The 15,357-nt window shown below is 33.7% G+C and overlaps 1 protein-coding gene across 2 annotated transcripts in view; it reads left to right on the top strand.

Annotated features, from left to right (window-relative positions):
- cntn5 (contactin 5) overlaps positions 1-15,357 on the top strand; it is a 519,869-nt gene that overhangs the window by 180,119 nt on the left and 324,393 nt on the right. For both annotated transcript variants that reach the window (XM_056477908.1, XM_056477906.1), the window contains exon 3: positions 15,094-15,212. In XM_056477908.1, coding sequence (XP_056333883.1) covers positions 15,158-15,212 — 55 coding nt within the window. In that variant the 5' untranslated portion in view covers positions 15,094-15,157. The remainder of the gene's footprint in view (positions 1-15,093; positions 15,213-15,357) is intronic.

Here is a 15,357-nt window from a genome sequence, read left to right as displayed (position 1 = left end):
GTAAATAATATTTTACTAGATATTTTTCAAGACACATCTAGACAGCTTAAAGTGACATTTAAAAGCTTAACTAGGTTAATTAAGTTAACAAGGCAAGTCAGGGTAATTAGGCAAGTAGGGTAATTATTTTATTTATTTATTTGTTTTTATTTTATTTTATTTTTTGGTCCTTTTTACCAACATAAAATACAAAAAAAATTATAAATAAATAAATAATAATTAAAAAAACATATATGATTGCTTGTATAATGTTGAAATGTATTTTTAAAATCACAAACATTAACATTGTAACATTTTTACTGTAATTTGGAGTTGTTTTTGTATAGATTGCACCTTGTTTATAACAATCTTTATCATTACTCCACATCATGTCCACATCTGAGATATTTTCATCTGCTTTCATATGCTCAAGAACTTCAAGGTCTGTATATTCTCCATATGAAATTGTTTCACCAATGATTTAGCACATCAATATATATGTTTTATAAATTAAAAAGTTTAATCAGCATTACTGGGGATAAAGAGTTTTACCATTGTTAAATCCTTTCAACCAATCTTCATGTCTGGCGGGAGCAATTTTAGCTTAGCTTAGCTTAGCATAATTTATTGAATCAAATTAGACCATTAGCATCTCGCTCAAAAATTACTAAATCATTTTGATAAATTTCATATTTAAAGCTTGACTCTTCTGTAGTTACATCATGTACTGACCGATGGACAATAAATATATGCCATTTTATAGGCCAATATGAGTAGGAATATTTTCAGTAACATATTTTGAACTCATTGTACATCCTAATGGACAGATATATTTGAAAAAAAAAATACTGATCTAAAGTTTTCAATGTTACAAAATGTTTTAAACTTTAATTAGTAAGTGCAATCCCTCTTTTTTTTTTTTACATACGATCTATGAAATATTGGCAAACATATCAATAAATCTGAATAAAAAACATTGTACTTGTGGCTTATGTCTGTGTATGGAGAGAAGTGATGCCATGCTGCTTTTCAGTGTAGTGGATTTTCTTTAAATTACTGCCATTTGATTGGATGACAATCGTACATGCTTATGGACTGCAGGCTTTAAATTAGATTAAATGCTCAGAAACCACAACAAACATGGGCTACAATATCTGTTGTATTGGACACAGGGTCCGAAGGGGTTAAATACATCTAAATTGCTTTCATTCTAGCCAAAATAAAACAAACAAAACTTTCTCCAGAAAAAAAAATAGGAAATACTGTGAAAGTTTCCTTTCCTCTGTTAAATATATTTTAGGAAATATTTAAAAAAGAAAATAATTTAGACTTCAAATGTATGTTAATGTTTGATTTGAACACATGATCCTGTCTCTTCTTTCTCTGCACCTCAAAAATGATCACTGACTGCTTATGGTTTCCCATAGGCAGTGTTCGCTCATAATGTAACAGTATTCCTGCAGGCGGTGTCAGTTTCAGGTTTATTTTATTTTATTTTTTTGCTTTAGTAATAACTCATTCCTTTCCCTGAGCTTCACACTTGCAGTTATTTTAACACAAATAAGCCAGCCATGCCTTCTAGTTCCTTCTCTTCGTTTATGGCTTCCAGTATGGTTCGTTTCTTTGGCAAAACGAGATAGAGCTGGCCATTTAAGATTGTATGACACACGCACCATTGCGATTACTTTTCTCACCATCCGCCTTCAGTGTTCGATTTCTTCCTCTTCTCCTCCTCCTACAGACTTCAAACAAGAGCTTTCTGGAAAATTTAGAATAGTAGAGCTGGATTAATCATTGCTGAGCGCTATTGGAAGCTGAGATTAAGAAGACGTAGATGCCCATGGTAGAGGAGTGCTGTTTTTTATAGCACATGTTTTGTATGGAGAAATTCATAGTCACAATAGTTGAATGGGTATATCCCTGGAACATATAAGCTTAAATTATTGGAAAGTAGGTGTTCGATTTTGATATTTGTTTTTTTTAAGATATTTTTCTTTGCTCAATAATGGGGTTGTAACCAAGCATACAAGATTAAAATACATAAATGTTTATTTTAATTTATTTTATTTTATTTTATTTTTATGTGGTGTTATTGGGTCTATATTACAATACATAAATGTTGTTTTATTTTATTTTTATGTGGTGTAACGAGTCAATAATAAAATACATAAATGTTGTTTTTATTTTAATTTTATTTTTTATTTATTATTTATTTTTATGTGGTGTTATTGAGTCTATTAAAATACATACATGTTTTTATTTTGTTTTATTTGAATGTGGTGTTATTGGTTCTATATTAAAATACATCAAACACCGGGTCAAATATGGAGAAGCTCCATCATTGTGTTAAATTAGTAATTAAATACAATAATAATAATAATAGTAATAATAATAATAATAATAATAATAATAATAATAATTATTATTATTATTATTATTATTATTATTATTATTATTATTATTATTATTATTACTGATAATAATAATAATAATAATAATAATAATAATAATAATAATAATAATAATAATAATAATAATAACTATGTTGAATTTGCCCATATTGGATCCAGTGTTGCTTTGAAACAACCCATTTTTTTTTCCATATTTGATTTATACAACATATAGAAGCCCTTATCATGTTTCTTGGGTAATTAGAGAACAGCCTATTCCTTTCAAAAGACTCTCCCTCATCCTTTCTAAAACTGTCCTGACCCAAAAAGAATAAAAGACAGAGTTCACTAATATACCACCACTTTCAGATGGAACTCTCAGCAGACTCTATTGTTTCTGTTTGGTCTGCATGAGCCTCTCTGTCCCGTTGAGGTCACTGTGCCAGAGTCATGATGGCCCGGAGCCGCTCTAATCCCCGTCCCCTGGGTGACATTACACTTCATCTGCCTCTTTTAATTAATGAGGAATTCAAAGAGAGCCATCTGATCCTCCTCGTGACAAACGAGTGCTCGCTTTTGTTTCTCCTCTCATAAGGATTTGTTTATTTATTTATTTTTTTTAAACAATTAGCCGGAGGTGGACACTGTTTTATCTCGCTGTTATTAAGACGGGCATGCAGTACATTAGAGATGGTGGCCTTACTTTATTATTGTCAACGTTTACTTCAAAGCGGGGGAGTAGATCTGACTTTATTTCATCCGTCTCACTGCCGCTGTTTTATCATCAGTGGGATTATGGCGTCAAAGAAATTTTTGAGTGATCTGAATACTAGAGCAGATTGTGGTCAGAGACGCTTGGAGTTTTAACAAGCTCAGAACTATGTTGGTTTGATCAGTTTTTCAATGTTAAGAGAACAGTTTTTTTTAATACATTCATTTTTTCAACTCTCCTAGAGTCAAAGAGTTGAAATTTATAATTGCTAAATCCATTCAACTGATCTTCGGGTCTGGCAGGAGCAATTTTAGCTTAGCTTAGCATAGATCATTGAATTGTATTAGACCATTAGCATCTCGCTCAAAAATGACCAAATCATTTAATTGAATTTCTTATTTGAAGCTTGACTGACTGCTTTTATTGTATGTGCTAAGACCGATAGAAAATAAAATATTCTATTTATAATCCAATATGGCCAGGAACTATACTTTCATTTCAGTGTAGTAATCAAGGGACTTTACTGTTGTACCATAAATGCAGCAGGTGCAATGATAATATGCAATGCCTAAAAATAGTCTCCAGCTAGGTAACTTCCAATGTGACATTAAATAAGACATTTTTTTTAACTATTTGGTCATTTTTGAGTGAGATGCTAATGGTCTAATACAATTCAATGATCTATGCTAAGCTAAGCTAAAATGGAGAGAGGCTGAATGGATAAAAAATGCGTAAACAGCCGTATAACTGTATTAATAAAATGTACCTATTTAAAAAAAATGGAGGGATGCTTCAAACGGATCTCAAATTAAACTCTGAGTTGATCAACCATTGGAGGCGGGCAATCTTGTATTTTAGCCAATCAGAATAAAGTTTCCGCATCATCTACTCAATAACTGAATGTTATCGCACCAGAAGGAACACATTCAGCACGCACAAACCTGATAATAGTATTGCGCAACAAACTGCATGCTAAGTTTCACTTCACTGAGTATATTTCCTTTTCATGCTAATTCTTAATAGATATATTCAGGTTATGGCAGACGGTTTAGTGGTTTGTTAGCATCTCCATCTATTTTTTGTTATCATTTACAACTACTGATTTTGCAGTGTATAGGCTACTTGAAATAAAATAAAGACCTTGTAAAATATCATTGTACTGCCACTTTAAGAGGCAATCAAGATACAATACAACCTTGGTATGCATTTATTTCAATGGCCTCACTATATGCGTCATTTGTTTGCCTTTAAGTGTAAAGCCTGGTTTATTCTTCTGCATCGAGTGATTGCCGTGACCCGCGGTGTATGCCTTGGGTGTTGCCGTGCATTTATACTTCTGTGTGCTGCTCTGCAATAACACTTCCTAAACGCTAGCTGGCAGTAGGTTTTTATGATCCTCTGTGACGTTTCTTTGCTGGTGTTTTGATTTTTCTGAACGCTACCTTAATGTTAAAATAACCCAAACTTGCTCAATCAGAAACGGACATGCAACAACTTTAATCATAAGGTAAATGCAAAACAAAAGTTTTCATCTGGAGCTCCTTCACAGGACTCGATACTTGTAAACACTTTCTCCATCGGGCTCGCGGCTCTCGGTCCCACCCACACTCATCAACAATACCAAGCCAACCAATCACAGAGCTTGCGCTATGCGTCATTGCGACTTGAAGTTACATTTTCTGAGAGGTGCGCGTCAGCATCTGCGACAGCCACAGTAAAGGCTATGTGAGCATACGCGTGCGCTTGATGCAGAAGTATAAATAAGCCTTAAAGAGATTGATTTGGAATATTCTTTAATAGTTAAATTATAATTAAGAAAATCTAATAAAATGTATTTAGCTTTGGAAAAAAAAATAGTACCATCAATATATAAATTAATAAACTAGCATCACTTTCATTTCTTATCGCCATAGCAAAATGTGATTAATTACATATTGGCTAATAGCCGTGTGGTATTCGGCAAATAACATCACGCGAAAAGCCTCTTCACCCTTGTGTATTACTCCGCCCACATAAAGGGACAAGCAGAGAACACTACAGTTTGACAAATATTGCAGCTGTTGGACAACATAATGTATCTTTTAGGCTTTATAGGCGAGAATGTAGTTGTTTAGATTGCGACTGTGCAGTTTATTTGTAATAATAGTGCCTATTTTAAATGTTTATAATTTCCAAGATTCAGTGCGATGGCAGCTGTCAGTCTGTCATTCTGAGCAGAGCAAAGAAGGTTGACAGTCTGCCACAAGATGGCGACAGAGACAACATAAGTCCCAAGTGGGAGAAAAACTCAGCGTAATTTCAAGCTACAACTGATCAAATCATTATAAAACAGGTAGTCGATCTCTCTCTTTTTTGTATTTTGGAGTGCTGTACTTATACCAAAGTAATCTGCTAGTGTTTGCTTTGCTTTGGCTTTTTTTGGGGTTAATTTTTATTTGTCATTAAACTTTTTTATTTTATTTTGAACTTTTATGCCCTGCACAACATGAAATTCACAATACAAAATCAACATTCAGGGAAATAATGTAAAGAAATTACAATAAAAAATAATAGCAAAACACAAATTATAACAAATATAAAATAAGACAATACAACAGACAGTCAAAATGACAACCCTTCAATTTTCCTTTTATGTAATCTCCAAATACTGCAAAAAGCAACCCCATTTCTGATTAAAAGTTTGGGTGGAATCCCGAAGTCTTACCAACATACGTTCATATGATGCAGTAGAAGTCATCAGCTCAATCCAATCCTTAAAAGAGGGAGTATCTGAGTTCTTCCAGTTTCGCAGCACCAGTCTCACAGCAATAATACATCATGCGATGACTAACCCAGCCTGTGCTTTAGATATTCCGTTCTGTAGAGTGGATGCATCCCCAAGAAGACAAACTCTTGGTGAATAAGGTAAAGGTTGTCCCAGCCATTTCTCCAGGTTTTGAATAACTCTCGTCCAGAATGGAGCCACCAAATGACAGTTCCACATTAAATGTAACAAGGTGCCCACAGAATGACCACATTTCCAACAGTAGTAATTTTTCATTAATCCTATCCTATGCAGTCTTACTGGAGTCCAGTAATACCGATTAAGTATCTTGTAATGTATGAGTTTACTCCTGGCATCTCTCACAGTACCCCCTATACCAGAAACTACTGCCTCCCATTCGCCCTCTTCAGATTCCACCTCCAGGTCTTTCTCCCAAAAAATTCTTAAATGATCACTTTTTCCATACATGTTGTTTGCATCAATCTTATACACAAAAGATGTGGTTTGCACCGACTTTGGCATATTTTTGGGGTTAATTATTATCATATCCCGATTGCAACAGATAAATATTGTGAAATCTCTGTAGACTGATGGCATTTCATGTTGTTCAGCTTTATAATGTGAGCAAAATCACCTGTTTTGTCTTCACTTTAGACATTACCCTAGAGAATCATTCAAATCCTAGCTAAAGTTACTTTTGTGAACTGGCAATGGGTTTTGACGGTCAGTTGGTGATGTAAAATAGTACCATTAGAAGGTAGTTCCTCTTACAAAAGGGTTTTTAGAAGCTCAGTGTTTGATTTTCTTTTTTTTTTACACACGATTATGCCATCTAACTGTTTTACAAATGCAATATCACACTCATAGCAGTGCGACATGGCTGTATATCTTCACTGGTTTAAATACTCATTTAGTTTATATACTTCAGAATTTCTTGTTTAAATATTACAATGGCTTTTCTGTGTGTGACAACTGCTGCAAAATGTATTGATATTAAAAGCTATGAGCTTTATCAGATTACGGAATTGGTGATACATTATAGACAAAGACAAAAGTAGTATTAAAACACAAGGTTTATCACAGTACATGTTGCAAGAAAACACAGGGTCTTTACACTTCAAAACTTCATGTTTAATTACGTGCTGTTGCTTTGTAATTAATGGTGCAGTTTGCTGATTTAAATATCTCTATTTTTTAACTGTGCATTAATAAAGGGATTCAATATGTCATAATTACAAATTGAAGCGTTAAGTACAATTAATCAGCATTAATCATTTCCTCCACAAAAAAAAAAACATCATCAAATTACACTGCATACAAATTCTAAGTTCACTATTGGAACACAAAACCAGTCCCTGAAATAAAACCACCCATACTATCATACCGATTTGAGCTGTTACACCTTTATTAGAATTCAAGCTTACGTAATTGCCACAGAAATAATGTCTCCCTCATATCTGTAAATATGGGGTTATTCCTCAGCCGTATGATTGATCTAGGTTAGAATTGGAGTTTTGTTCCTCGTTTCTCTATTGTTAGTGGGAGGGAGAGAAAGAGAGCGAGCTCTTGATGAAAGCTCACTGCACACAGCCTGATGTGGAGCAGCCAAGTGCGATGAACTTTAGACAGGCCTGACGCAAGCCTGCATTACTAAATATACACAAGAGGATCACTCCCACAGGAGTCTTTCAAGCACATACACACATGCGTGATTTAAGGCATGTCCAAGAGTGGACCTGAAACATTTTTCAGGTCCCCTTTTGGAAATGCCTTCACAGCTCAAAAAAGTTTAGTTGAGAGTACATTTCTGTCAGAATTGGATTGTTGAGAAATACAGTGCTTCCTGAAAGTATTGACAGCGCTTCACTTTTTCCACATTTTTTTTATGTTACAGCCTTATTCCAAAATGAATTAAATTAATTTATTTCCACAAAATTCTACACACAATACCCCATAATGACAATGTGGAAAAGTTTTTTGAAATCGTTGCAAATTTATCAGGTATCAGGTTGGATGGGAAGCTACGGTGTACAGCCATTTTCAGATCTCTTCAGAGGATTCAATAGGATTTAGGTCTGGACTCTGGCTGGGCCACTTAAGGACATTCACTGAGTTGTTGTGAAGCCACTCCATTGATATTTTGGCTGTGTGCTTTGGGTCATTGTCCTGCTGGAAGGTGAACCGTGGCCCCAGTCTGAGGTCAAGAGCACTCTGAAGCAGGTTTTCATTCAGGATGTCTCTGTACATTGCTGCATTCATCTTTCCTTCTATCCTGACTAGTCTTCCAGTTCCTGCTGCTGAAAAACATCCCCACAGCATAATGCTGCCACCACCATGCTTCACTGTAGGGGTGGTATTAGCCTGGTGATGAGCGGTGCCTAGTTTTCTCCAAACGTGATGGTTGGCATTCACTCCAAAGTGTTCAATTTTAGTCTCATCAGACCAGAGAATTTTGTTTCTTATAGTCTGAGGGTCATTCAGATGCCTTTTGGCAAATTCCAGGCTCCTGTCTGGCCACTCCATCATACAGGCTTGATTGGTGGATTGCTGCACAGATGGTAGTCCTTCTGTAAGATTCTCCTCTCTCCATAGAAGAACGCTGGAGCTCAGACAGAGGGACTAAGGCTAAGGCCCTTCTCCCCTGATCACTCAGCTTAGATGCCCGCCAGCTCTAGGAAAAGTCATGGTGGTTCCAAACATCTTCCACTTACGGATTATGGAGGCCACTGTGCTCATTGGAACTTTCAGAGCAGCAGAATTTTTTTTTCTGTAACCTTCTCCAGCCTTCTACAGACAATTATTTTGTCTTCATGCTTGGTTTGTGCTTTGACATGCACTGTCAACCCTGGGACCTTATATAGACAGGTGTATGTCTTTTCAAATCATGTCCAATCAACTGAATTTACCACAGGTGAACTCCAATTAAGCTGCTGAAACATCTCAAGAATGATCAGTGTAAACAGAATGTACCTGAGCTCAATTTAGAGCTTCACGGCAAAGGCTGTGAATACTTATGTACATGTGATTTTTAATCAATTTTATTTGTAATAAATTTGCAACAATAAAAAAAAATCTTTTTTCACATTGTCATTATGGGCTATTGTGTGTAGAATTTTGAGGAAATACATTAATTTGATCCATTTTGGAATAAGGCTGTAACATAAAAAATGTGGAAAAAGTGAAGCGCTATGAATACTTTCCGGATGCACTGTATGTTATATGCATGTACCTCTAAATGTAAAAAAAACTAAACAAAATGGATATTGTTTATTATAGTGCCTTACGATTTGTCACTTATATAACGATTTGTCATTTAGATAAACCCATCCAGACTCATTCTAATTACGTACCCCTATATTTTCCGATGGTCGATGTATATGATTTTTCAGATCTCAAATTTCTTACACGAGTGCTATTCATGCCTGCACTGCTCGTGTAAAGGGTGTCGCACACTAAATGCGCCACTCAGTGACGTATTCTAAACAAAGGTTTCTATCAGGGTAAGCACACCGGCGCCGCAATACAGCGGCTGTCTGCGGCACCCAGCGATGACTCAGGACACATTCATATTTCTGCCACACCACCGAGAATGATCTGAATAGTTTTATTTACGCATCTGGTGTGCGATACTTGCACTGAGTGGCTTATTTAGTGTGCAACCTGCTTAAATTCACCAGAGACCACTGTCGACTGATCCACCGACCGATCACCCCACCCACCCAAGTGTATCTGTCTGCGGACTGCAAGACAGGGGCATAACATGAAAAGGACCCCACACTCCATCCATCTCTCCATCATTCAATCTATCCCTCCATCCATCTCTTCATCACTCCAACTATCCCTCCATGCATCCATACATCACTCCATCCATCACTCCATCACTTACTCATTCTCCATTCATCTATTCATCACTCCATCCATTCCTCCATCACTTACTCACTCACTTATAATTAGGAATTTAACACAAATGGCATATAATTATGTGTAATAACTCACACTGGGAGGCACCACTTGTCTTCCATTACACAAAAAAAATAATGATTTGTGGTGATATGTACTGGCGCAAGCTGTTGGTATTGTAAATCTGGCCCTTAGTGCTGTTCAGAATCATTTAAACGAAAAGGAAAACCGTTCATTTCGTTATTCAGTGCATCTTTTATAAACCCTAATGCTTTATTAAATCTGTATTACTGATTCATTGATTCAGTTGAAACCAGTGACTTAGTGGGACGTCAAGATTAAGCCAATTCATAAATTACTCATTCGAACCATTTTTATTTTGTCCAATGAACTGATTCATTGGAAAGTCTGTTTCAAAAGAAAGCTTTTGAAAACAACAAAAAGAACTAGAGCACAAGTTTTAAAGAAATAATTATCTATATTTTTGCCTCTTCATTGTGAAAATGCTTTTATATGGCAGAAAAAAAAGGCATTTAAAAGAAATTGAAAAATTATTCATGATGCCTTTTTTCTTTGTCCATTTGGGCCATACAATTTTCAGTACACATTTGGTTTCATTAAAAGTTAAAGATCGAAGGAAGTATTGTGAAACAGAAAGAAAGAAAGAAAGAAAGAAAGAAAGAAAGAAAGAAAGAAAGAAAGAAAGAAAGAAAATAAGTCAGAAAGACAATAAGAAAGAAATATTTTTTTAGAGTTAAAGAGTTGAGTTCTACTATTGTTGAATCCATTCAACTGAACTTCGGGTCTAATGGAAGCAATTTTAGCTTAGCTTAGCATAAATCATTGAATCAGATTAGACCATTTGCGTCTCGTTAAAAAATGACGAAATAATTTATTTAAATTTCCTATTTGAATTTTTGATTGTAGTTACTTCATGTACTAAGACTGATGGAAATTAAAAATGTTGCTTTTTTGGTCTATATGGACCATGTCATTTTCAGTACACATTCAGTTCCAATAAAAGTCAAAGAATGAAGGGAATATTCATTCATTCAGCCATTTTCTTTTTGGCTTAGTCCCTTTACTAATCTGTGGTCACCACAGCAGAATGAATTGCCAACTTATCCAGCATATGTTTTACACAGTGGATGCCCTTCTAGCTGCAACCCATCACTGGGAAACACCCACACCCACACACACATTACGGCCAATTTACCTGTACCGCATGTCTTTAGACTTGTGGGGTAAACCGGAGGACCCAGAGGAAACCCATGCGTACATGGGGAAAACATGCAAACTCCACACAGAAATACCAAATGACCCAGCTGGGGCTCGAACCAGCGGCCTTCTTGCTGTGAGGCGATCGGGCTAACCACTGCACCACCATGACGCCCGAAGGAAATATTATGAAACAAACAGAAATAAAGAAAGAGACTTTTTTTCTCATTTTACAACTCCTTAGAGTAAAGAGTTGAGTTCTAATACTGTTAAAGCCATTCAACCCAAATCAAAGAACAAAGAGATTATTGTAAGTAAGAAAGAAGAAAGAAAGAAAGGAAGGAAGGAAGGAAGGAAGGAAGGAAGGAAGGAAGGAAGGAAGGAAGGAAAGAAAGAAAGAAAGAAAGAAAGAAAGAAAGAAAGAAAGAAAGAAAGAAAGAAAGAAAGAATGATGGATGGATAGATAGAAGAAAAGAGAGATAGAAAGAAAGAAAGAAAGAAAGAAAGAAAGAAAGAAAGAAAGAAAGAAAGAAAGAGATAGAAAGAAAGAAAGAAAGAAAGAAAGAATTGGTTTGCTGAAACCAATCAACCAAACATCAGGTCTAGGGAGAGAATTTTTAGCTTAGCTTAGCATAAATCATTGAATTGGATTAGACCATTAGCGCCTTGCTCAGAAATTACCAAATAATTCAAATTTACTATTTGAACTTTGATTGTAGTTATGTACTAAAACAATGGAAAATGAAAATGTCCATTTGGGCAAATGTCTAGTTTCACTATAAGTAAAAAAATAAAGGGGATATTGTGAAATAAAAAAATGGAAAGAAAGAAAGAGAAAAAGTTCTACCATTGCTGAAACAAATCAACCAAACTTCAAGTCTGGGAAGAGCAATTTTAGCTTAGCTTAGCATGAATCATTGAATTGGACTAGACCATTATTATTTATATTTGGATTAGACCACTATTATTATTTCATACAATTTTCAGTAGTAGAAAGAAAGAAAAGGCATATGAAAAACATCACACAGGCTTGAAATGACACGGGACTAAATGACGATGTCTTATTTAGTTTGTTTTCTTTGTTTTGCAGTGAACCGTTCCTGTAATGTCTAATGTGACCTTGTCAATGAAAAATAATAACAAAATGAAAGTAGACAAATAACAGAAACATCGAACGTGCACCATGTGGTGGCTATGAAAAAGCTGGGCATGTGGACACATTTTTCACACAATCCTGCAGAACGCTCTCATTGATATTGTTCTTGATAGGCAGGCCGTGGCGCCGTGCATATAAATAATGAGAATTGTTGCTTTATGCTACTCAGTCTTGGTCAGTCTTCATGTGCGTGTGCACTGAAGTGAGACACAGGCAGGTGTTATTAGTAATGGATGGATAGTGAGAGAGAGAGAGAGAGCTTGTCCAGTTTCTCCTCGGGCTCTCCACAGGACTCCATTAATTGCATTCAGCCTCAAAAATTAATATTTGCTCTGTTTCTATGCAAAAAGGTTATTAAATAACCTGCTGTAGCATGTGTGTGTGTGTTTGTGTTGATATGAGCAGCTGCACAAGCATTAGAGATCTGATTGTGTGTGTATGTGTGTGGTTGGAGGACGGTGTGTCTGTTTTTCAAGCATCTGGCTGCTCTATCACCCCTAAAGCAACATACTCATCTGTGCTTTGATCATGGAGACTAATGCATCACACGCCGGTAAACACACACACACACACACTCTCTCTCGGCTCAAATGGAAGAGTTGATTAAAGAGGAGGAGTGCAACTTTTCACTTTATTAAAAAAAAAGGAATGGTGGTAGAACTGGGGTCAGAATGAACTATAGCATATTATTGGGTATATAGGTAATAGTTGATGTATTGTAGAATGGTTGGTAAAATAGCTGGCAGTGTCATGCATAAAACTGTAATGACTGTGATTGATTCATGCGCAAATCGGTTGAAATTATTGCAATATTTAATGGAAACTAAACAAATTGTTTTTATAAGTAAATAAATAAATAAATAAATAAATAGGGTATCATGAAACAATAAGGGTATAATAAAACAGACACAGAAGGGGGAATGAAATAAAATAAAATAAAAGTATATATAAGGCTATAATAAAACAACATTTTAAATAAATAAACAAATGATATTAATAAAACAAAATTTAAAGTATATAATAAAAAAATACATAAATTAATAAGCAAATAAATACGATTAAAAAATAGGGTATCATAAAACAATAACGCTGTATTAAAACAAAATTTAAAGTATATAAAAAAAAATAAAAATAAAAATAAATAAATAAAGGGTATCATAAAACAATAACGCTGTAATAAAACAAAATTTAAAGTAAATAAATAAATAAATAAAAATAAATAAATAAAGGGTATCATAAAACAATAACGCTGTAATAAAACAAAATTTAAAGTAAATAAATAAATAAATAAATGAAATAAAAATAGGGTATCATAAAACAATAACGCTGTAATAAAACAAAATTTAAACTAAATAAATAAATAAATAAATAAATGAAATAAAAATAGGGTATCATAAAACAATAACGCTGTAATAAAACAAAATTTAAAGTAAATAAATATATAAATAAATGAAATAAAAATAGGGTATCATATAACAATAACGCCGTAATAAAACAAAATTTTAAATATATAAATAAATAAATAAATAAATAAATAAATAAATAAATAAATAAAAATAGGGTATCATAAAACAATAATGCTGTAATAAAACAAAATGTAAAGTAAATAAATAAATAAATAAATAAATAAAATAAAAATAGGGTATCATAAAACAATAACGCCGTAATAAAACAAAATTTTAAATATATAAATAAATAAATAAATAAATAAATAAATAAATAAATAAATAAATAAAGGGTATCATAAAACAATAACGCTGTAATAAAACAAAATTTAAAGTAAATAAATAAATAAATAAATAGGGTATCATAAAACAACAAAGGTAATATAAAACACACACATAAGGGGGAATTAAATTAAATTAAAGGATATCATAAAACAATAAGGCTAAATAAAACTAATTTTTATATAAATAAATAAATAATATTAAATAAGTAATAATTTTTTTTTTTTTACAAAAATAGGGTATACTAAAACAATAAGTCTGTAACAAAACAAAATTTAAAATAAATAAATAAAATAAAAATAGGGTACCATAAAACAATAAGGGTATAAAACAGACACACATAAGGGGCATAAAGTAAAATAAAATAAAATAAAATAAAATAAAATAAAATAAAATAAAATAAAATAAAATAAAATAAAATAAAATAAAATAAAATAAAATAAACAATTAGTGTGATTCACTAGTTAGTTTCTCCAACAATGCATTGTTATATGGTTGTTCAAGGTATCATAAAACAATAAGACTATAATAAAATTTCAAATAAATAAACAAATTAAATAATTAATAACTAACTAACTGTATAAATAAATAAATAAATAAATAAATAAACAAATAAATGAATGAATGAATGAATGAATGAATGAATGAATGAATGAATGAATGAATGAATAATAATAAAATAAAGCATTAACAATAATTAATACCCCAAAGGATCAAGGGGTCACATTACCCATTAATCAATCTATCACAAATTACATCTGCACATTTATTTGTTTTGTTTTGTTAAACTATTCGCAACTGTGGCATTTTTGTGAGAAAAAAGATTCACTGCATGACCATTTGAAAGCTTAATTGCTGTCAATAATCCCGTAAATGATATGATAATGCTAAATGTTTCACATGTGCTAAAACTAAACCTCATTGTCTTCCAAAAAAGAAATTAGTCTCATGTCCATTACTTTCAGTTTTCTTGTACTGACATTATTGTGTATTTCTCTTTTTGTCAATTTCTTTTCACAAACTTCTCAATGCACCATCCAGAACTTTCCAGCGTGTATTACCACAGTGTTTTAATTTGCTCTCATTTCACCTGGATTTGCTCCACAGCAGAGACACCTGATACTCCACAAACTGTCAAGCTGTAAACCCTCAAGACTGATCCAGAAAAACAGCTTTTTCACTTTAACTCGCCTCGTTCTCTCACACACACATTCACTGTCTCTCTCCTGTCCTCTTGTTTTTCATAGGTGCTGCTTTAATGAAGAAACAGACCTACTAACAATCTCACGGAAGGGACCCTCCAGAACAAGTATGGGGTCACCATGGAAACCACTTCTCCTGCTGTCAGTTATCAGCGGCCTAGCAGGTACGAGAGTGCGATTATATCAATATAAGAACCCGGCTTTCCTGAAAACAGCCAGTCTCTTCTCTCAGCGACGCTGACAAAGAGCTGCCATGAAACACTTCCTGGCATTTTTTCCGTGTGTGTTATGCGTGGCTTGTTAGCGCCG

Source organism: Danio aesculapii, chromosome 18 (assembly GCF_903798145.1).
Source record: "Danio aesculapii chromosome 18, fDanAes4.1, whole genome shotgun sequence".
NCBI lineage: Eukaryota > Metazoa > Chordata > Actinopteri > Cypriniformes > Danionidae > Danio > Danio aesculapii.
The sequence above is the reverse complement of the archived record's forward strand: the minus strand, read 5'-3'. Positions and strand labels throughout refer to the sequence as shown.